Here is a 22,946-nt window from a genome sequence, read left to right as displayed (position 1 = left end):
GTTCACGGCCACGGTTCTTCGACGGACTTAGCTATGTCCGGTTCCTGGACTATGAGTTGGATTTTGCAAATACTTGAACTCGCAAGTACTCACGTTGTACATGTACTTCTGGACTCTTATCTAGTCTTGTTCTCGTGCATGACGACATGATGGGTTGTCAACCCATTTTTCCTCTCTTTTGGCTTCTCTTGCCTGTACTCCCATTCGGTCTATTTCGGATGGTATTCTGACCTTGGACACTGCATGTATAGTGGTTTTTCTAGCCAGGTACTTATTCCTGTTTTCCACTGGTCTTGGCCTGCGGTGATGTATTGTTCGTCACCATTTCGCTTCACGCTGCTTGTGGGCGGTTTGTTACTGCGACAAATAGCTACAGTGTTACATGAAGCGGAGCCTCTGCAGTGCAATTGTGGATTATACAAGAAACCATAGGTTTTGATGTATAATCCTAATTGCATAAGGAGGTGAAGCGAAATGTAACACTGTAGTCCCTCCCGGCCTATCCCCACTGGGGCGTGCTCAGGATTTACAGAGCAGTTCAAACAAGGCCAATGGAGGCAGGCAGTGGCACAGGGGTTATCCAGGGCAGTGGTTGCTATGGTGTTTGGCGTTAAAAAATTCTGGTATTTCTAGCGGGTTTGCAGAGAAAACGAAGGGGCCACTACAGTGTTACATTTCGCTTCACCTCCTTATGCAATTAGGATTATACATCAAAACCTATGGTTTCTTGTATAATCCACAATTGTTAGTTACGGTTCTGCTGTCCCCATACGCGTACCCATGTACCCATGTATCCTGTATAGATCTAACTTACGCTCAGTTTTTAGTGGATTGGAACAGACTTGTCTTCTCGATGATGATGGTAGTTAGGTTTTTGCTTTGAGTTAGTTTGAGTGAGGATCAGGTAATATCTGTCTCAGTTTCTAGCCACTGACTTCGCGTTGTGAGTGACTGAACGGGGACCTTGGTGCTACGTAGGGAGTCCATCAAAACTGAGTCCGCTCGCGGTTTCAATATCTAGTTGCTTACTGCGTCGAAACGTCAACATATTGTATCGCCTCAGTGTCAAGAGAGTTTGGCAGCGATCGAAACCACTTGTTCAAGCTTCGAAAGTCGACCATGGCCTGATAACACTAGGTCTTGTCTGGAACGCGTTATGAGAAGACGCACAATATGCACACCCCGAGGCCACTACACTGTACACTGTACTTACTGCACCTACTAGTTGTACTGTAGTATCTTATACAGGTAAGTAAGTTACATTTTCATACACTCTGTCCCTGTGGCGACGTGTGGCCGGCCTCACAACTCTGTACAAGCTCCATTACAATCACAAGCCCACCAGCTCTTGCAGCGACACGCCCGGCCAGAGCCATCGCACCCGCCATCGCGCCTGCCACACGTCGCCGCTCGGCAGCCAACCTTGCGCACAAGCTTCAACTCCAGACAGCCCTACCTGCCAGATCGTGCAATGTTGCGCTGCGCTCTTTCCCGGAGTACCTCATCGAAGCCTGGCATGAACTGCCAGCCACTCTCCTCCTCGATGCACCGCCTGCCAAAGGGATGCAGCAGTTCAAGGTTCTGACCTACCGCTACCTGAAACGGTGGGGTTGGTCATTGGCCACGGACATCGCCCCCTAGGCTACTGCCAGTACGACCCTGTTCATGTTCTCGGAGCACTCCCTTCTCATCAAACTCCCAGTCCATCTGTCTTTACCGGTATCTCTCTCTAACTCTTCTCCATTCTCACTCTAATCCTTCGTCCAAAGTGCACGGCAATCAGCCTCAACTTTCGCCTCACCATCATGATCTTGATACTGCTATCTTTGTACTTGTTTGCGTACTTGTTTGCACTAATATCTTGGAATAACTCGCAAACTACATGTAACAAGTTTCCTGGTTTCCTCCCCTCCCTCCTCTCTTCCCCTACCCTTAGAGTTCTTGCACTCGTGCTCCCCGCCCTTCCACTCCCCATTTTGTTTCCTTTGGGTGCACATGTGCAGCTGTGATGCCGAGACCCTTGGTCGGCCGAGTTTCACAGGCCCCACCCACTCCGTTATGCTGGATATGTACCATTATGTCGAGTTCTCCTTCTCATTTTTGTTCATCATGCAGTGAGTGTTCAATAGTAAAAAAATCTTAATGACATGCCTAGACAGCCTGAACCTGTCTGCGGATCGCCCTACATTGTATTTGAACCAGCGCAACACAGCTCCCTTCAACACCACAGCTCCCTTCAACACCAAAGCTCCCTTCCACACCACAACTCCCTCCAACACCACAGCACCCTTCCACACCACAGGGGCTCCAGGCGCGTACGCAGGGTGGCGTCCAGGGGGGGGGGGTCCATCTTGTTCTTAATGAAAACTTAGGAGAATATTTGCCATAATAACTATATCATTGACATAGAAGATATTCAGATTGATTGGTTGACACTTGTTAAAGACTCCAAATCACTAAAGAAGCACAGAGAGTGAGAGGGCAGAGATACAAAGTAGATCTAGTAAGATACAGTGTTGGATTTCTGGAAAATGGGAAGACGATTTCAAGGAGTAATTGCAGTAGAAATGCATAACGGTGCTGAAACAGTGACGTTGGGCGACTTAGCATGCCAGGTCAGGTCAGGTAGACATACACGTACAATTACATACATTGCAGTTCGTGCATGCAAAATCATACTGGTATGCTCTGGCAACAATTGGTCGATCTGACCAGACGGAAAACAGTTTCAATAACCGTACGTTTAAGGCAGTTGTGTCAGATTCGGAAGGTCGAATTGTGTCCGGCATTAGTTCACTGTTCACGAAACATGGCGAGCTCAGCCAACCGCTGCAATCATTCATTCTCTCCCTCTCTCTCACTCACTCACTCACTCACTCACTCACTCTCTCTCTCTCTCTCACTCACTCACTCACTCACTCTCTCTTGTAGAGCGAACATACGATGTGATCAGGAATACATAATTGCAATTTTGATGTAGATCTTTTTCGCCATCTTTCCTCTTCCCCATCGCACTTTTACTGGTGTCAGCACGTGTCGAGCAGATATTGCCTGCTTGATGTGAAACAGAACACGTAATACAACAACAACAGCAGCAATCTCCAAAAAAGAAAACGCAACAGTTTGCTATGTTGAGTTGCACAATGGTATAAGTATGTACTACACCCTGATCAAGACCCATACTGGTCAGTCAGTCTTGCTGGGTGAAGAGAGCCAAGAAAACTGCAATATGTTTCCAAAAACGTGTGCCTCTACCCCATGTTATGTCTCGACGAATGGTAACCGCCCTTCATGAACCGTCCACCTACTGCTTCATCATCCTAGCCACGAAATCTTGAGTGAGAATCGACGGGTGATCGTCGTTTATCTCAACTCTGCAAAGCCGCATCCGGCTCCGCCGCATGCTAGAGAAGTTTGGCTCGAATGTAACTTCGTACATCTCTCGCATAGGATCTGTCTCCTTGATCCATTTCTCAAGCCACTTGGTGAAGTCGTCTGCGAAGTTCAGGGACGTCGCTTCAAACCAAACGTCTCCGCACATGCCAGGCAGTTCGTGCGTCTTGAAAGTGCTGATACTTGTCAAGATACCTTGGTCACCGTGAAATCCAAACACGATTCTAGGAATACCGACAGGATAGCACTGCGCCCATGCTCTCAGCAGTTTGTTGGCAAGAAACCACTGCGAGTATTCCTTCGGTTCTGGCTGATGCTTGTCGTAGCAAGTAATAGTTTTCAACTCCACATAGTTTCTAGGTGGTGATTCGAGTCCATCCAATTCACCATCCACTCCTGCAGCCAGTACGAACAAGCGAGCCTTGGAAGCACTCGGCTCTGTCCGCTTGCTCTCCTCTGATTGCTCTGGTACTAGCTGTGTTAACACGACAGTTACATATCCTGCAGCTTCACTGTACTTGTAGCTGCTGGAATCCACTGGCTGAATGTGAGATGTCAAGTACCTTTCAAAGCCATAGCGCCTGTAGGTCTTGGCCTTTTGTGCTGGTGTCAAATTTCTCCAGGGACCAAATGTTTTATCATTGCACAGATAGATGGTATTCTGGAAGCGACACACTCTAAGACGCCACCCACCGGTCGACTCCCGTGTTGGGTAGGGTGCAGTTAGGATTCTAGTCATCACAGCTCGTTGGACGACGAAGGTGACTGCCTCTGCATTCGGCCTCGGGTACTGTTTCAGTGCGTCTTCACCAGGGTTATCCAGCTTGTGCAAGATCCATTTCAGAACAGGCTTGAGGCCATCAGCTTTCGTGTTGAGTCTGTCTCTCCATTCGAACTCTTCAAAACCTCTGTTCAAATCCCATTCTAGCGATGTTGAGCCGTCGTCGGGAACCGTCTTGCAGTGACAAGCTTCGCGCTTATCCATGAACACATCACCATTACGAACCTGGGAGTAGTGTCCAATCACTGAATGATTTCGAAACGAATGGGTATTGGATATGCTGAGGCTGGGTTTCGGCACTTGAAGGTCACGGTACTCGTCACCTCCACTCGCCTCATCACGGGCCTGGGGTCGGGCACCTCGAGCAGCCGCCATTGGTTGCGCCAGTGACTCATCTCTACGCGCCTTGCGTTTTTCCTTTTTAGATGAAACTAGTTGCCAAGGGCCTCCGCCACTCGACTCAGAATCGGGACCTGGTTCAGCCTCGTCCATGGTTTGCCTTCCGCGACTGCCAAGCCGCGTCAGTTACTGAGTATCTACGCTTTGCGTTTGCTAGCTCGTGTTAACGTACTCTAGGTAACGGTTCCTGCAAATGACGCCCTGGACAACGCATTGATGGTGCTGGTGCAAGCTATCCGTGCTGCTCAAAGTACTGGACTTGATCTGGCAAGTACATGTACAGCGTACTGCACATGTATCTGTTATTGCGATACTGACTCCACAGCTCTTTTCTTCGTCGTGCTCAGACATTCATGAGCTTGTCTCCTTGTTTCACAAAGCAGCTCGGCAGCAGACACAACCAGCCGTTGATCCAAACCACACCCGTCATATCTAGTTGCTTGCATGCACTGCGTCGAAACGTCGACATATTGTATCGCCTCAGTGTCAAGAGAGTTTGGCAGCGATCGAAAGTTTCGATCAAGCTTCGAAAGTCGCCCATGGCCGGATAACACTAAGTCTTGTCTGGAACGCGTTATGAGAAGACGCACACTATGCACACCCTGAGGCCACTACACTGTACACTGCACTTACTGCATGTACTAGTTGTACTGTAGTATAATATACAGGTAAGTAAGTTACATTTTCATACACTCTGTCCCTGCGCGCGGCGGCGTGTGGCCGGCCTCACAACTCTGTACAAGCTCCATTACAATCACAAGCCCACCAGCTCTTGCAGCGACACGCCCAGCCAGAGCCATCGCGCCTGCCACACGTCGCCGCTCGGCAGCCAACCTTGCGCACGAGCTTCAACTCCAGACAGCCCTACCTGCCAGATCGTGCAATGTTGCGCTGCGCTCTTTCCCGGAGTACCTCATCGAAGCCTGGCATGAACTGCCAGCCACTCTCCTCCTCGATGCAACGCCTGCCAAAGGGATGCAGCAGTTCAAGGTTCTGACCTACCGCTACCTGAAACGGTCGGGTTGGTCATTGGCCACGGACATCGCCCCCTAGGCTACTGCCAGTACGACCCTGTTCATGTTCTCGGAGCACTCCCTTCTCATCAAACTCCCAATCCATCTGTCTTCACCGGTATCTCTCTCTAACTCTTCTCCATTCTCACTCTAATCCTTCGTCAAAAGTGCACGGCAATCAGCCTCTACTTTCGCCTCAGCATCATGATCTTGATACTGCTATCTTTGTACTTGTTTGCGTACTTGTTTGCACTCATATCTTGGAATAACTCACAAACTAACAAGTTTCCTGGTTTCCTCCCCTCCCTCCTCTCTGGCCGATTGGCTGAAGTCTTGAGGCCTCATCTTGAACGCCGCCAAGAGCCAGGTTCTGACCATCTCTCCCCAGCAGCACGTACAGGAAGTAACAGTCAAAAGCGGCGACTGTCTCCTCCCCTCAGCGTCTTCTGCGCGCTACCTCGGCGTTCACCTTGACAATCGCCTAGATTGGGACACCCATGTAAACTATGTGGTCACGAAGGTGGCCAAGAAAATTGGCGCCTTGTGGCGGGCACGCCGAAGCCTATCAAGACGCTCTCGTCAGGTGTATGTGAAGGCGGTCATAATGCCCGACCTGCTTTTTGGCTCCTGCTGTTTTTCAGCCGCAATGCGAGAGGGTCAACTGAAACGACTGCAAACCACGCAAAACAGAGCCATCCGCTGTATCGATGGCAACCCGCCCCGGACAGCCATGCAGCCGCTGCTCACTGCTCACTCCCTGTACCGTGTCAGCGAGCTCTACATGCAGAAAATATTGATCACCATCTGGCGGTGCATCCACGCCCGCACCAGCCCTGTGCTCGCCCAGCTTCTGACCCCGGCACAAGGCACCCCTACCCGCCATCAGCAGTCAAATGGCCTACTAAGCCAGGCAAACCGTAGCCGCCGCGGTCAGCGGAGATTTTCTGTTGCTGGTGCTCTGCTGTGGAACGCTCTCCCTGGTGAGGTCCGCACAATTACCCGACTACCTGAGTTTAAGCATGCATGTGTACCATACGCCTGTAGGGAGTAGTTCGAGTTGCTGCTGATCGCTCTGCTCTCCCTTCCCGTGCAGTTCAGTAACCCGCACGTAGTATCACAGATACATCGTATTCTCTCTCTCCCCCCGTTTACCCGCAGTTATTAGTATCCTATTCTCTTACTATGTGCTTCCATAGCTTTTACTATGTTCTTCCATAGGCACTTCTAGGCTAAGCCTTCGCCGTCATTTTATTGGGTCGTCATCCCGTTTGAATGTGCGAAGTGAAATAAAAACCAACCAACCAACTTCCCCTACCCTTAGAGTTCTTGCACTCCTGGTCCCCGCCCTTCCACTCCCCATTTTGTTTCCTTTTGGTGCACATGTGCAGCTGTGATGCCGAGACCCTTGGTCGGCCGAGTTTCACAGGCCCCACCCACTCCGTCCTGCTGGATATGTACAATTATGTCGAGTTCTCCTCCTCATTTTTGTTCATCATGCAGTGAGTGTTCAATAGTAAAAAATCTTAATGACATGCCTAGACAGCCTGAACCTGTCTGAGGATCGCTCTTCAGTGTATTTGAACCAGCGCAACACAGCTCCCTTCAACACCACAGCTCCCTTCAACACCAAAGCTCCCTTCCACACCACAACTCCCTCCAACACCACAGCACCCTTCCACACCACAGTGGCTCCAGGCGCGTACGCAGGGTGGCGTCCAGGGGGGATCCACCTTGTTCTTAATGACAACTTAGGAGAAGATTTGCCATAATAACTATATCATTGATATGGAAGATATTCAGGTTGATTGGTTGACACTTGTTAAAGACTCCAAATCACTAAAGAAGCACAGAGAGTGAGAGGGCAGAGATACAAAGTAGATCTAGTAAGATACAGTGTTGGATTTCTGGAAAATGGGAAGACGATTTCAAGGAGTAATTGCAGTAGAAATGCATAACGGTGCTGAAACAGTGACGTTGGGCGACTTAGCATGCCAGGTCAGGTCAGGTAGACATACACGTACAATTACATACATTGCAGTTCGTGCATGCAAAATCATACTGGTATGCTCTGGCAACAATTGGTCGATCTGACCAGACGGAAAAAAGTTTCAATAACCGTACGTTTAAGGCAGTTGTGTCAGATTCGAAAGGTCTAATTGTGTCCGGCATTAGTTCACTGTTCGCGAAACATGGCGAGCTCAGCCAACAGCTGCATTCATTCATTCTCTCTCTCTCTCTCTCTCTCTCTCTCTCTCTCTCTCTCTCTCTCTCTCTCTCTCTCTCTCTCTCTCCCACTTACTCTCTCTCTCTCTCTCTCACTCACTCACTCACTCTCTCTCACTCACTCTCTCTCTCTCTCACTCTCTCTCTCTCTCTCTCTCACTCACTCACTCACTCTCTCTCTCACTCACTCACTCTCCCTCTTGTAGAGCGAAGATACGACGTGATCAGGAATACATAATTGCAATTTCGATATAGATCTTTTTCGCCATATTTTCTCTTCCCCATCGCACTTTTACTGGTGTCAACACGTGTCGAGCAGATATTGCCTGCTTGATGTGAAACAGAACACGTAATACAACAACAACAACAGCAATCTCCAAAAAAGAAAACGCAACAGTTTGCTATGTTGAGTTGCACAATGGTATACGTATATACTACACCCTGATCAAGACCCATACTGGTCAATCAGTCTAGCTGGGTGAAGAGAGCCAAGAAAACTGCAACAATATGTTTCCAAAAACGTGTGCCTCTACCCCATGTTATGTCTCGACGAATGGTAACCGCCCTTCATGAACCGTCCACCTGCAGCTTCATTTCCTCAACAAAATCTGGAGTGAGAATTGACAGGCGACGGTCGTTTATCTCAACTCTGCGAAGCCGCATCTTAGAGTGTTCTGGCTCGAATGTAACTTCGTACATCTCTCGCAGAGGATCTGTCTCCTCGATGCATCTCTCAAGCCACTTTGCAAAGTCGTCTGCGAAGTTCAGGCACACCGCATCAGACCAAACGTCTCTGCACATGCCAGGCAGTTCGTGCGTCTTGAAAGTGCTGATACTTCTCACGATACCTTTGTTATCGTAAAAGCCAAACACGATTCTAGGAATACCGACAGTATAGCACTGCGCCCATGCTCTCAGCAGTTGGTGGGCACGAAAACTTCGCGAGTACTCCCTCGATCCTAGCTGATGCCTGCGGTGGCAAGTCTTCAACTCCACATAGTTTCTAGGTGGTGATTCGTGTGATCGACCATCCAATTCACCATCCACTTCTGCAGCCAGTACGAACAAGCGAGCCTTGGAAGCACTCGGCTCTGTCCGCTTGCTCTGCTCTGACTGCTCTGTAACTAGCTCAGTTAACACGACAGTTACATATCCTGCAGCTTCACTGTGCTTGTAGCTGCTGGGATCCACTGGCTGAATGTGAGATGTCAAGTACGTTTCAAAGCCAGAGCCCCTGTAGATCTTGACCTTTTCTTCTTCTGTCCAAACTCTCCAGCGACCAAATGTTTTATCATTACACAGATAGATGGTATTCTGGAAGCGACACACTCTAAGACGCCACCCACCGGTCGACTCCCGTTTTGCGTAGGGTGCAGTTAGGATTCTAGTCATCACAGCTCGTTTGAAGACGAAGGTGACTTCCGCTGCACTCGGCCTCGGGTACTGTTTCAGTTCATCGTTACCTGGGTTACGCAGTTTGTGCAAGATCCATTTCAGAACAGGCTTGAGGCCATCAGCTTTCGTGTTGTGTCTGTCTCTCCATTCGAACTCTTTAAGACCTCTGTTCAAATCCCAGCATAGTGATGTTAAGCCGCCGTCGGGAACCGTCTCGCTGCGACAAGCTTCGCGCTTATCCATGAACACATCACCATTACAAACCTGGGAGTAGTGTCCAATCACTGAAGGTGCTCGAAGCGTATTGAACCTGCTGTACTTGCGTAGTACCTCGAGCCAGTCATCGTTTCGATTAGTTTCGGAGCCTGATACCACCGCCATGTGGGTTTCCTTTCTTGTCAGTACCGCTTGCAATCCTGCCTGGTCGTATAAACTCTTGCTGCTCCTTGCTGAGCTCGTAAAATCCTGAGTCGTAAACCAGTTGCCCTGAGTACTGACCGGGAAGGTGATCTTAGTTTTTTAAAGGTGATATTAGTGGTTATAATATGCTCCGTATAAACAGGAAACGTGCGAGGAAATTGCCGCTAGGGAAGGTGTGAAGAAGAGTTTTCAAAGTGTGACGATACGAACAAAGCGACGTGTTATTGTTGTTATTGTGTTTATTTTAATTCGCAAACCAAACGGGCAGATCTGCCCAATGAAAAGGTGGCGAATGCAGATAGAAAGTGTAAGATAGGAATTGACAAACAAAACACACCCACACACACTCACACACACACACACACACACACACACACACACACACACACACACACACACACACACACACACACACACACACACACACACACACACACACTCACACTCCTGCCCATCGCTGAAGCGATGATAGCGAACAAACTATGTAGGACATGGATGCAGCTTGTGCTGGGATTATACCAGCGACTGGGCCTCCTGAACATAGCCTCAGCAGTGCTTGACCCTGGATGCCGACGGCTTTGTTCGCCCAGTCTTAGAGCATGGCATGCTAGTCTGAATGGGTGCTTCTCAGACGGTTCTGGCCCAACTCGATGCTGTACAGCGGAGAGCACTGCATCTGATCGGCGAAGGCGCATATCTGCCAAGCCTCGAACTCCGGCGCAAAGTGGCTGCTCTCTGCTATCTCTACAAAATCCTCTACCTGACAGGCCCACAGATGCTTACCCAAATGCTGCCCCCTCCCAAGCAGTACCAGACCACGACCAACATCCTGCAAACACCAGGTAGCAGGCGCGGGTGGCGCGGCCACCGCTACCAGCTGCAGTCTGATATCTCAGCCAGTTCCCGCAACAACGTCCGCCGGTCGTTCCTTGAAGGAGTGCTGGACACCTGGAACCAGTTGCCTCGCCAACACCTCCTGGATAACTTAGAACCTTCCAAGTTGGAAGGCTGTTGGAGTGCGCATTCAAGATGTGCTAGAGCTGTTAGCCAGTTAGTTGTAGAACGTCAGTACCGCCGGTCAGTGTCGTGCAATGTTATCGCCTGAGCTGATTGTTTAGTAACTGGTGGTGTTAGTGGACAGTATAGCGTAACTTATAGTTCCTTGGTCCTTTCTCTTTTGTATAAATAATAATAATAATAATAATAATAATAATACACAAAGGCACACAATGAAAACCTTGGCAAATTTTATTCCGTTATGACTCAGAGTTTCATGGCTGAACCAATCATCAGACAACGATAATAATAATAATAATAATAATAATAATAATAATAATAATAATAATAATAATAATAATAATAATAATAATAATAATAATAATAATAATAATAATAATAATAATAATAATAATAATAATAATAATAATGATGATGAAGAAAGGAAGAGGACAACATGTAGTAACTGGTGGTGTTAGTGGACAGTATAGCGTAACTTATAGTTCCTTGGTCCTTTCTCTTTTGTATAAATAATAATAATAATAATAATCTGCTGGGATGACGACTACACCATAGCTCAGTGGTTAGAGCATCGCTAGCTACAAGCGAGGGTCCCTGGTTCGAGTCCTGGTGGTGACAGTCAATTTTTTCCTCAGACTTTTCCCGTTTGTCTCTTTCCCTCAAACTAGTGAAGATGTTATGACTTGGGGCTCCCCGCGTGCTAGAGTGTACGTGAAGTGTGTGGGTACAGTGAGGGCTGCGTCCCACCCGCCTGTGTGGATTCACAGGAAGTGTGAGTTACGAAGTCTGAAGAGAATGTTGAACAGTCTCTGCTGGGATGACGACTACACCATAGCTCAGTGGTTAGAGCATCGCTAGCTACAAGCGAGGGTCCCTGGTTCGAGTCCTGGTGGTGACAGTCAATTTTTTCTTCAGACTTTTCCCGTTTGTCTTTTTCCCTCAAACTAGTGAATAATAATAATAATAATGATTCGAACAGGTTTTCGTACAACACTCTTCAGGAATCACCGTTGTACTAAAGAACAAAATGAGAACAAAGGAAATAATATAGCAATCAAGGCAGGGTGACACGTAACAATGACAGCACTGGAATATCGAGGTGCGATTTCTCACAAAAGTGTGCAGAAAACAAGGGTATACAAGTAAGAACTAAGCGTGACAAGTGTGTATCAGCAACAAAAACAAAAAAGTGAGAACGAATGATAATAATAACAATAATAAACAAGAAGGTGACAAAACACATTTAGGCACAAGTGGCAACAACGTTGCCACACACGCAAGGCATTTCACTTGCTGACTATTCCTGCCCGGCTTCGAGCCTACAAAGCCTTTGTCCGGCCGGTTATGGAGTACTGCCCAATCGTCTGGATGGGGGCAGCTTCTTCCCACTTGAATCGGCTGGACTGGGTGCAGGAGCGAGCCATCAAGGCAATACATCCGCAATGCTGGCTTCCTAGCCTCATAATTCGCCGCACCATCGCTGCCCTCTGCCTCCTGTATAAAGCCCTTTGCGATAATTCTCCCGCTCTTCTCTCGAGAATGGCTCCACCCCCGACACACCAACCCAGGACCACACGCCTCACCCGCCAGGCTGTACGACTGTCCACCGCGCATCCCCATCAGTTACAGAATGTTCTTCCTGCCAATTCCAGGAACAATGTGAGCCGAGCCTTTCCCCACTCCGTCATCCCAATTTGGAACCAGCTGCCTACCTCTATCATTCCCCACCCATTTCACCCAAAGAACATCCAAAAGTTCAAGAAAGCAGCTTATCACCATCTCCTCAGAACGAACTGGCACTGGGCCACTCATAGCATACGCGAGTAAGAGGGTACAGTGTCCTACCCTGCTTGGACATACATGTAATCTCTCCTCACGGACAGTCTCCTCTTGAATTTAAAAGTCTAACAGCGTTCACATCAATACTCAACTTATTCTTTTGCTCACTGAGCAATACAATCTTTCCATTTTCTTTCTTCTGTTTTCTTTTTCAATTTAATCCTCCCTACCCAATATCCCTTTGGTGCGTCCATGGAGCTATGAAGCCGAGACCTCTGGTCGGCGGAGCTTAATGGGCCCCACCACCACACTCCATCATTCACCCCAGTGTCTGGAGATATGTGGATTTTGTAGAAAAAACAAAAAAAACAAAAAAAACACTACACAACAGAACACTATTTGAACAATTTTAGGGTAATAACAGCCCTCGGGTGTGCCTAAGTCTGTGCCTCTGGGTGCTTTGCATGGGGCTGTGCCTCGAGTGGTGACAGCACCTCTGCCTCCCCCTGACCCTCCTCCTTCGAGGTCTGTGTTGGTGGGGAGCACCCGCGGCGGTCGATTTTGTCCCACCGGAACCAGAGCTGGATTCAACAGAAAGACCAACAACCATGGCTGCAACAACAACACCAGCTTCACATCCAACAACAACACCAGGTTCACATCCAACAACAACAACAACAACAAATCCACAAAACAAAGCAGCAAATGACAGACCACGGAGATCTACAGCAGATTACAACCGGACCTATGAATTCACGGTAAAAATACAAAGGAAACAATCGGAAAGGACGACGACTGACGTGAAGGCAACGGCATTCACGGTTGGCGTGGGTGGTGAAGGTGAGACGCAGGACAATGCAAGTGAGGAGGAGAGTCAAACCGTGGTGGATGACGGAGCAGGTTCTGATTCGGACAGTGAGGGAGAAGGTGAGCTGAGTGAGGGTGAGAGTGAGCGTGAGGGTGTGCGCGTGAGTCGAGATTGTGTGCGTCCGTCTCGTAATAACAAGTCTTCAGTATACAATCATTTGGTTTCTAGTACTGACTGTTGTCGTACTTATTCTGACTCCTGTTTTTCTGTTTTGTGCCGTGCTCGTCATGGTTACCTTTTGCAGTTACAAGTTTTGGAAGCTGTTTGTCAGCGCATTCATAAGCCGAATTTGTGTGTCCAGAAAGATAGTGTTATTACCCTAAAATTGTTCAAATAGTGTTCTGTTGTGTAGTGTGGCAACGTTGTTGCCACTTGTGCCTAAATGTGTTTTGTCACCTTCTTGTTTATTTAGAAGTTGCGACTTCGGCGGTAATGTCATGAAGTTGGTTGCTCCAACGAGGAGCACACGCTTCTTGCCGAACTTGACACTTGACTGACTCACGACTGCCATCCGGAGCACACCAGGAGCACGTCGCACCTTCCGCTCGGCAAACCTGAAAGAAAGCACCACTCCCTGCTCAATACACAGTGTTTCGGGGAATTCACCCCTCATCAGTTGGAGCAACCAACTTCTTGTTTATTATTGTTATTATTATCATTCGTTCTCACTTTTTTGTTTTTGTTGCTGATACACACTTGTCACGCTTAGTTCTTACTTGTATACCCTTGTTTTCTGCACACTTTTGTGAGAAATCGCACCTCGATATTCCAGTGCTGTCATTGTTACGTGTCACCCTACCTTGATTGCTATATTATTTCCTTTGTTCTCATTTTGTTCTTTAGTACAACGGTGATTCCTGAAGAGTGTTGTACGAAAACCTGTTCGAGTCATCTTTTTTCCATTGCCCTTTTTCTTGGGAGAATGAAGTTGAAGACACCACTGCAGCTGTACTTATGGTTGATAAATATGGTGGTAAAGACACACCTGGCAATATGGCGGTAAACACACGCCTGCCCACACACGCTCTCTAGGCTGCAAAGTTCTGGCACAGAGCTCTCCTTCTCACCACCACCACCATCAGTTCGCGCCTGGCGCCTGGTCGATGCATGGCTGGCGGTATCCGGCATAGCAGGCTGGTACATCAAGTAGCGCATGGCACATAGATGATGACACAGCAACGACATAGCTCGATTGCGACGTACGTTTCGTCCCCGCTGGACTCATCAGGCAATCTTCTTCTTGGATGTCTTCATACGGAGCTTGACTCGGGAGAATGAAGTTGAAGACACCACTGCAGCTGTACTTATGGTTGATAAATATGGTGGTAAAGACACACCTGGCAATATGGCGGTAAACACACGCCTGCCCACACACGCTCTCTAGGCTGCAAAGTTCTGGCACAGAGCTCTCCTTCTCACCACCACCACCATCAGTTCGCGCCTGGCGCCTGGTCGATGCATGGCTGGCGGTATCCGGCATAGCAGGCTGGTACATCAAGTAGCGCATGGCACATAGATGATGACACAGCAACGACATAGCTCGATTGCGACGTACGTTTCGTCCCCGCTGGACTCATCAGGCAATCTTCTTCTTGGATGTCTTCATACGGAGCTTGACTCGGGAGAATGAAGTTGAAGACACCACTGCAGCTGTACTTATGGTTGATAAATATGGTGGTAAAGACACACCTGGCAATATGGCGGTAAACACACGCCTGCCCACACACGCTCTCTAGGCTGCAAAGTTCTGGCACAGAGCTCTCCTTCTCACCACCACCACCATCAGTTCGCGCCTGGCGCCTGGTCGATGCATGGCTGGCGGTATCCGGCATAGCAGGCTGGTACATCAAGTAGCGCATGGCACATAGATGATGACACAGCAACGACATAGCTCGATTGCGACGTACGTTTCGTCCCCGCTGGACTCATCAGGCAATCTTCTTCTTGGATGTCTTCATACGGAGCTTGACTCGGGAGAATGAAGTTGAAGACACCACTGCAGCTGTACTTATGGTTGATAAATATGGTGGTAAAGACACACCTGGCAATATGGCGGTAAACACTGGTGGTGACAGTCAATTTTTTCTTCAGACTTTTCCCGTTTGTCTCTTTCCCTCAAACCAGTTAATATTTTATGACTTGGGGCTCCCCGCGTGCTAGTTTGTACGTGAAGTGTGTGGGTTACAGTGAGGGCTGCGTCCCACCCGCCTGTGTGGATTCATAGGAAGTGTGAGTTACGAAGTCTGAAGAAGATGTTGAACGGCCTCTGCTGGGATGACGACTACACCATAGCTCAGTGGTTAGAGCATCGCTGGCAACAAGCGAAGGTCCCTGGTTCGAGTCCTGGTGGTGACAGTCAATTTTTTCTTCAGACTTTTCCCGTTTGTCTCTTTCCCTCAAACCAGTTAATATTTTATGACTTGGGGCTCCCCGCGTGCTAGTTTGTACGTGAAGTGTGTGGGTTACAGTGAGGGCTGCGTCCCACCCGCCTGTGTGGATTCATAGGAAGTGTGAGTTACGAAGTCTGAAGAAGATGTTGAACGGCCTCTGCTGGGATGACGACTACACCATAGCTCAGTGGTTAGAGCATCGCTGGCAACAAGCGAAGGTCCCTGGTTCGAGTCCTGGTGGTGACAGTCAATTTTTTCTTCAGACTTTTCCCGTTTGTCTCTTTCCCTCAAACCAGTTAAAATAATAATAATAATAATAATAATGATGAAGAAAGGAAGAGGACAACATGTTACGAGTTATGACAAATAATAATAATAATAATAATAATAATTATGATGAAGAAAGGAAAGGACACAATGTTACGAGTTAGGACAAACTGTCCACCAACGTAACCAGATATTAGGCCAAAACAAAAATAGGCTTGTTTCCGGTCGGCAACCCCTCAAAAAGGAGACTCGGTCGGCCGGAATGAAACTTTTTTTGGATACTTTTTTTGGTTCTTCAATCGTCGTGGTGTTGATGGACAAGAGCACCTACACATGTACATTGTACATATATCATGGCAAGGATCAATGTCAAAGTTGACTGACTCACTGTTCTTGCACAGCATGTGGTGTATTCCTGTTTTCGTACATCCTGAGAAATCAAGCAAACAGTTCGAGTACTTCCAGCTCCGTTATTCTAACTCGTATCGACCCCGGAGGTTTTCGAGCCGACAGCTGAGAATCTCTGCTACCTTGTAGGTGTTCGATTGTGGAATTCGGTTGAGATTTGACTGAGTTATGACTCGTTGAGTGGACTTGCACACATGGCATTGCCACCGTTTGTATGCATTTGGGAACAAAAAAAGTTTCAGAATTTGGGAAAAAGTGGCCCGGTCGGGCGACCGGAAACAAGGTCGTTATTTGTTTTGGCCTTATTATTATTATTTGAGGGATTCCCCAAAGGCCGAAGCCTAAATCAAGGGGGTCTCCGAGAATAAATGTACGTGTACAATGCGTGTACAATAGGGTGCAATTCTTAAAAGGAAGAAATATTAAGATAAAAAAAGATTAATGTGAAGAGGTTAAATAAGAAGTCTGAGTAGGAGCAAGCGAAAAGGGTACTGGTAAAGAAGAAGAAGCTTCCGACGTGCAAGGCATCTGGTCCCGACGGCGTCCCCAACCGGGTCCTCACTGAGGCCCTGGCACCATCCATAGCATTCTCTTTGTGTCATATTCTCAACATGTCATTTACCACGGGCATATTCCCTTGCGCATGGAAAACAGCGAAAGTCATACCTGTTTACAAGAAAGGTTCCCGCCACGAACCTGCAAACTACCGCCCTATCTCTCTTCTTCCCTGCGTGTCCAAAGTATGTGAACGCATCTTTTATGATCACTTATACAGACATGTCTCGCCGTTTCTGAGTCCCGCACAATCTGGGTTTCGTAAAGGCGACTCCACCTTCCTTCAACTGACCCACATCGTGCAGCAGGTGTGCCAGCATAGGGAAAACAGAGCGCTTGCTGGTATTTGCTTCTTTGACTTGGCCAAGGCGTTCGATACCGTCTGGCATCGAGGACTTTTGGCCAAGCTCGAGCATGCATTCAGGGTACGTAAACAACCACTCTCCTGGCTGAAATCTTATCTCTCTGGGCGTTATCAGTACGTAACTGTGCTTGGCACATCCTCGGCTGCAGAGCCAGTATTGTCAGGCGTTCCTCAAGGATCAATTCTTGGTCCCCTACTATTTATAATTTACGTAAACGATTTACCTGCAGTCTTCCCTGGAACGATCCGTGCCGCCCCTTATTTGCTACGACATAAATAGCTCATTATCCACATGTCCTTTGCGTCTCTGTGCTTTTCACTGTTTATATTAGACATTATCTTTCTTTACGGAGTTGTTGTGGCTGTTCATTTTGCTACTCTTTCTTTTTCCCTCCCCTTACTTTTATTTATCGCCGTGGTTGGCAATCACCCACTCTCTTCACATTGGCCGGTGTTTCCACCGAGTCTTGAGATGTTGTAATAAAATATAAATATAATCAGGAAGTGAGAAAACCTCGAGGATGGAATCTATACCTGTGGAAATGTTTATACAGTCAGCGAGTGCGACAAGACGGCACAAAACTGACAAGGAGTACTGAGACATTCGGCGACTGTTGGTGGACAGTTTGTCATAACTCGTAACATTGTGTCCTTTTCCTTTCTTCATCATAACCATATTGGCTCACCATCCGAGTTTAAATAATAATAATAATAAGAAGAAGAAGAAGAAAGGGTTTGCTCCCCACACCGGAGCTCGCGCTATTCCTCCGACTTTACTTGACGCTTGACTGACTCACGACTGCCATCCAGAGCACACACGAGAAGTCCATCGAACCTTCGACTCGGCAAACCTGCAAGAAGGCACCACTCCCTGCTCAATACACAGTGTTTCGGGGAATTCAAAGTCACCCCTCATCAGTTGAGCTTGAGTAGGCTGAGGAAGATTGTGCCTGAAGAGCACCACTTATATAGTGCTCTCCAGGCACAAACATCACCAGGGATACAAACTTACAGAGACGCTCCGTTTCCAGCGCGACAAACACCTCGTGAACACCAGATAGCAGCGTGAGTTAGTGTCGCTCCTGGACGGTGAGACTGACGTCGAGGACCCTCAGTCATTCGCAACGCTGTCACCTCCAAACCAACTAGTCGCAAGCCCGCGCTAGGCACAACAGTACGAAGTAGTGGTTGCGACTTCGGCGATGATTTGTATAAAGCAAACTTCGTCAGGACCCATAATGTTCTTCATGGTTTCCAGGAGCTTATCTCTGGTAATCGTGTCAAATGCTGTTGACATGTCTAGGCCGAGGATGTGGCAATCCCAGCGGTACCGTATCGCCTTGGCAGAGAGATATCTCTGCGTCCACACTACATCTGCTGTGCTGCGACCAGCTCTAAATCCAGATTGCGTGTCGCCAAGGTACTTGTAGACTTGCCTGGAAATACGGCTGAGTACGACCAGAGAGAGGAGTTTTCGTACGGTATTTTAACAGAATGATGGGACGCATGTTAGCCACTGGGCCCTAGATCTTGTTTGGTTTGTTTAATGGAATTAGCGTTCCTGTACCAATGACGGATGACAATGTCAGTGCCATTGTCGATGCAGGTGCTAAGGGGCAGACTGGTCGTAAATCCCTGAAAAGTCGAATTTGTAAATTCATATCGAGTGCTACATCAGTTGAAAGAGCATGAATAGCTGCAAAATCTCTGAAAATGTTGTCTCGATCTGACCAGCCGTTCAAGAGTTATGGCCGTAAATGTGCCCTTGCAAGGAAAGATTTTTTTGTTGCACGCTGTCATTTGTTGGCAGCACTGTTTTTGAATGTGAGCAGACCGTGCGCCACTTGTCGTATCATGGAAACACGCGAAAGTGTGCAGAATTTTGCTCCAAGTCCAAAAAAGTCCAACAATCACGTTAAAGAACACGTATTGGGCTGCACGACTTTTGCCAGCACCCTCGTGCCATATTTAGAGTTGTCGCGTATTGCGTTATTTCTATACCAGGTTTTTTTTGTGATGTTTTGTCCTTTTTTTTTCTCTCTCGTAATAGTGCATTCAGGTGTGATTTGTTATCAGTTCGCAGCGCTCCTCATTTATTAACCCATCCTAACCGATGTACCCACTTCATTCCTGATGATGGTTTCATGACCGAAACGTTGAAATAAAATATTTTTCTTGTGAAAAGCAGTGATTTGAGTGGGAGGCAGTGTTGCTCACAACCAATTTTTTACTTATGAAGCTGCGTGATGCGTCCTACAAGATTTTAAATAATAATAATAATATGTAAAAAGGCGACGTGGAGACAATAATCTTAATAATGCAATGAATATAACTAAATGCGCACTCATATCACAACCATGGGGACGAATAATGTATTCCAGAACGTTTTCTTGTCACAATTATCAAAGGAATTCGTTTGGAATTTATTATCCTCGCTGTTTCACTCCAAGTGTATAAATCCTATTGTAGTTTCATCATTCTCTTTAGTCACGAATTCCATTGATAATTGTGACAAGAAAACGTTCTGGAATACATTATTCGTCCCCATGGTTGTGATATACATGTAAGTGCGCATTTAGTTATATTCATTGCATTAATAATAATTCTTCAGACTTTTCCCGTTTGTCTCTTTCCCTCAAACTAGTGAAAATAATAATAATAATAATTTGAAACTCGGATGTTGAGCCATAAATAAATGTGGAAGAGAAAAGGACATATGGATACGAGTTAAGAGTAACTCTCCATCACTGTAACATGATACTATATACAGTCAGAAAGTGCAATAACTAGGCACAAAACTGACAGAGTACTGAAACATTCGACGTCCTGACACCTAGCTTCAACACATCTCCGTAGCGCTAACCGACAGCCTTCCAACTTGGAAGGTTCAAGGTTATGGAAAAGACCAAAGAGAGGAAGGCAAGCGCAACGAAAACGAGCAAAAGCTACAGTCCCAACGGAACAAAGAATGTCGATTGTTACTGGACGATGATGAGACCAGTACGATATTTGACAAAGCGGTCTAACTACAATTCGAAGCAGCAAAGCAGCACACCACCCAACTTGGGCGAAACGTACGTCGTGTGAAACAACTTGTTTTGTAGTCAACTAGTCCATCACAATGTCATGCATGAGGAGTACTGTAGGAGTTTGGCTTTCGGCTTGTACAATTCGTTTTCGCAAAGCTTCCCTTTCTTTACTTATCTTTGATATTTATGACCCACCCAAGTTGGGTGGTGTGCTGCTTTGCTGCTTCGAATTGTAGTTAGACCGCTTTGTCAAATATCGTACTGGTCTCATCATCGTCCAGTAACAATCGACATTCTTTGTTCCGTTGGGACTGTAGCTTTTGCTCGTTTTCGTTGCGCTTGCCTTCCTCTCTTTGGTCTTTTCCATAACCTTGAACCTTCCAAGTTGGAAGGCTGTCGGTTAGCGCTACGGAGATGTGTTGAAGCTAGGTGTCAGGACGTCGAATGTTTCAGTACTCTGTCAGTTTTGTGCCTAGTTATTGCACTTTCTGACTGTATATAGTATCATGTTACAGTGATGGAGAGTTCCTCTTAACTCGTATCCATATGTCCTTTTCTCTTCCACATTTATTTATGGCTCAACATCCGAGTTTCAAATTGCACACCTGATGAGCCGTCACGAACCATACGGCGAAACGTACGTCGTGTGAAACAACTTGTTTTGTAGTCAACTAGTCCATCACAATGTCATGCATGAGGAGTACTGTAGGAGTTTGGCTTTCGGCTTGTACAATTCGTTTTCGCAAAGCTTCCCTTTCTTTACTTATCTTTGATATTTATGACCCACCCAAGTTGGGTGGTGTGCTGCTTTGCTGCTTCGAATTGTAGTTAGACCGCTTTGTCAAATATCGTACTGGTCTCATCATCGTCCAGTAACAATCGACATTCTTTGTTCCGTTGGGACTGTAGCTTTTGCTCGTTTTCGTTGCGCTTGCCTTCCTCTCTTTGGTCTTTTCCATAACCTTGAACCTTCCAAGTTGGAAGGCTGTCGGTTAGCGCTACGGAGATGTGTTGAAGCTAGGTGTCAGGACGTCGAATGTTTCAGTACTCTGTCAGTTTTGTGCCTAGTTATTGCACTTTCTGACTGTATATAGTATCATGTTACAGTGATGGAGAGTTACTCTTAACTCGTATCCATATGTCCTTTTCTCTTCCACAATAATAATAATAATAATAATAATATAATAATAATAATAATAATAATAATAATTAAAAAGCTTCCGTGGAGATAAAAATGTAATCAACGCAATAAATAGAGTAAGCTGCGCACTCAGTACAAACACCATAAGCAAAACTTGTTTTCATGTAAATAAAGAAGCTTGTTCCTAAACGTTTTCGTCGCCATCTCATCAGAGGATTACTGGCAAATCAACAATAGCTCTGAACTCAATATATATACGCACAATGCAAGTAATAATTTAGACCCTAACTAGCGCGATAAAATGAGAGCTGAAAGAAACATTACACCATTCAACGATATCAGGTGACAACAGATGCGATAAATTCACCACATATATTGAGTTAAGAGCTATTGTTGATTTGCCAGTAATCCTCTGATGAGATGGCGACGAAAACGTTTAGGAACAAGCTTCTTTATTTACATGAAAACAAGTTTTGCTTATGGTGTTTGCATTACAATCGTCCACGACGAGCTGTCGTGCTTCACCGGGAAAGTAAGACATGTGCTGCTGAGCACTCAAATCGACTTGGGACTGCCTCAATGAGAAATTCCAGCTCTTTTCGAGCCTGCTGAGATGGACTCGGCAAAGGCTCCATGGCTCCATGGCTCTCCAAGATTTCTAAAAACAAACTCATCGTAAATCATCGTTACGGATTTTGTGTAACAGCCTCAGTTGCAACGTTGGGTAGGCTACATCACGTGTACATTTACCTGACTACTGTACATAGTCATTGCTACATAAAGACTTTATGACTGTAGCAATGGCATTATGTATTCAGGTAAATGTAGCATTAGTGCTAACGGTGTTACGTGTCTACTGTCTACACAATCACGAAGTCGTGTGCCGGCACAATACATGGCGTTGCACCTCATGGCTTTAGCCGATCGTTGCCAAAAAACTGAGATTTCCCGACATTACCCACTAAGAAACTCGTTATGCCGCTCAAACCTCACATAATGCTCGTCTTGTTCCTTTCTCTGATGCTCAGATAGTCTCATATTGCCGAATATAATTCCGGCATTATCCGCTGGACCCTACTGACTGCCTATCGTAATGACAAGATATAATTCATTAATGCGGCCGGTGAGCTAAAGCACGACACTCCATGACAAATTGGTGTCGGCTGGCACCCGATCCACCGCGTCGGTAAGACGCCAGCTAGTTTTATTATAAGCCACGTTTCTTGCAGTACCGGTAAGTGGGCTTCGACGAAATGCTCCACCCATTTTTTGTATCTCACTCTTCTGAGGACCCTCAGTTGTTTTCTGTTTGACCCCCTTTGAAGTTACTCGTATTCATTGTACTGCTGAGGCAGCGAACTAAAATAAAATCACAAACAAAAACAAAAACGAAAAGGAGTAGGGATTCAGAAAACGTCGTAAAATCAGCCAAGTATCAAGTCAGTCGGCATAAAGCGCGAGCTCCGACATTTGGAGCAAACACCTTCTTCACCAATAGACCTTT

General features: G+C 46.7%; 2 protein-coding genes across 2 annotated transcripts; both read right to left on the bottom strand.

The window, feature by feature from the left end:
* Nucleotides 1-3,304: 3,304 nt before the first annotated feature.
* On the bottom strand, nt 3,305-4,666 carry LOC135807201 (decapping and exoribonuclease protein-like). Its single transcript, XM_065321214.1, has one exon. The coding sequence runs from the start codon at nt 4,664-4,666 to the stop codon at nt 3,305-3,307; it is 1,362 nt and encodes a 453-aa protein (XP_065177286.1).
* A 3,458-nt stretch (nt 4,667-8,124) lies between these two features.
* On the bottom strand, nt 8,125-9,707 carry LOC135806795 (decapping and exoribonuclease protein-like). The gene has a single exon (XM_065321003.1). It carries the CDS (start codon nt 9,583-9,585, stop codon nt 8,377-8,379), a length of 1,209 nt encoding a protein of 402 aa, XP_065177075.1. The 5' UTR covers nt 9,586-9,707; the 3' UTR covers nt 8,125-8,376.
* Nucleotides 9,708-22,946: the final 13,239 nt, after the last annotated feature.

Source organism: Sycon ciliatum, chromosome 1, assembly GCF_964019385.1.
Source record: "Sycon ciliatum chromosome 1, ocSycCili1.1, whole genome shotgun sequence".
In the NCBI taxonomy this organism is placed as follows: domain Eukaryota; kingdom Metazoa; phylum Porifera; class Calcarea; order Leucosolenida; family Sycettidae; genus Sycon; species Sycon ciliatum.
Note: the sequence above shows the minus strand (reverse complement) of the source record. Positions and strands in the feature narration are given on the sequence as shown.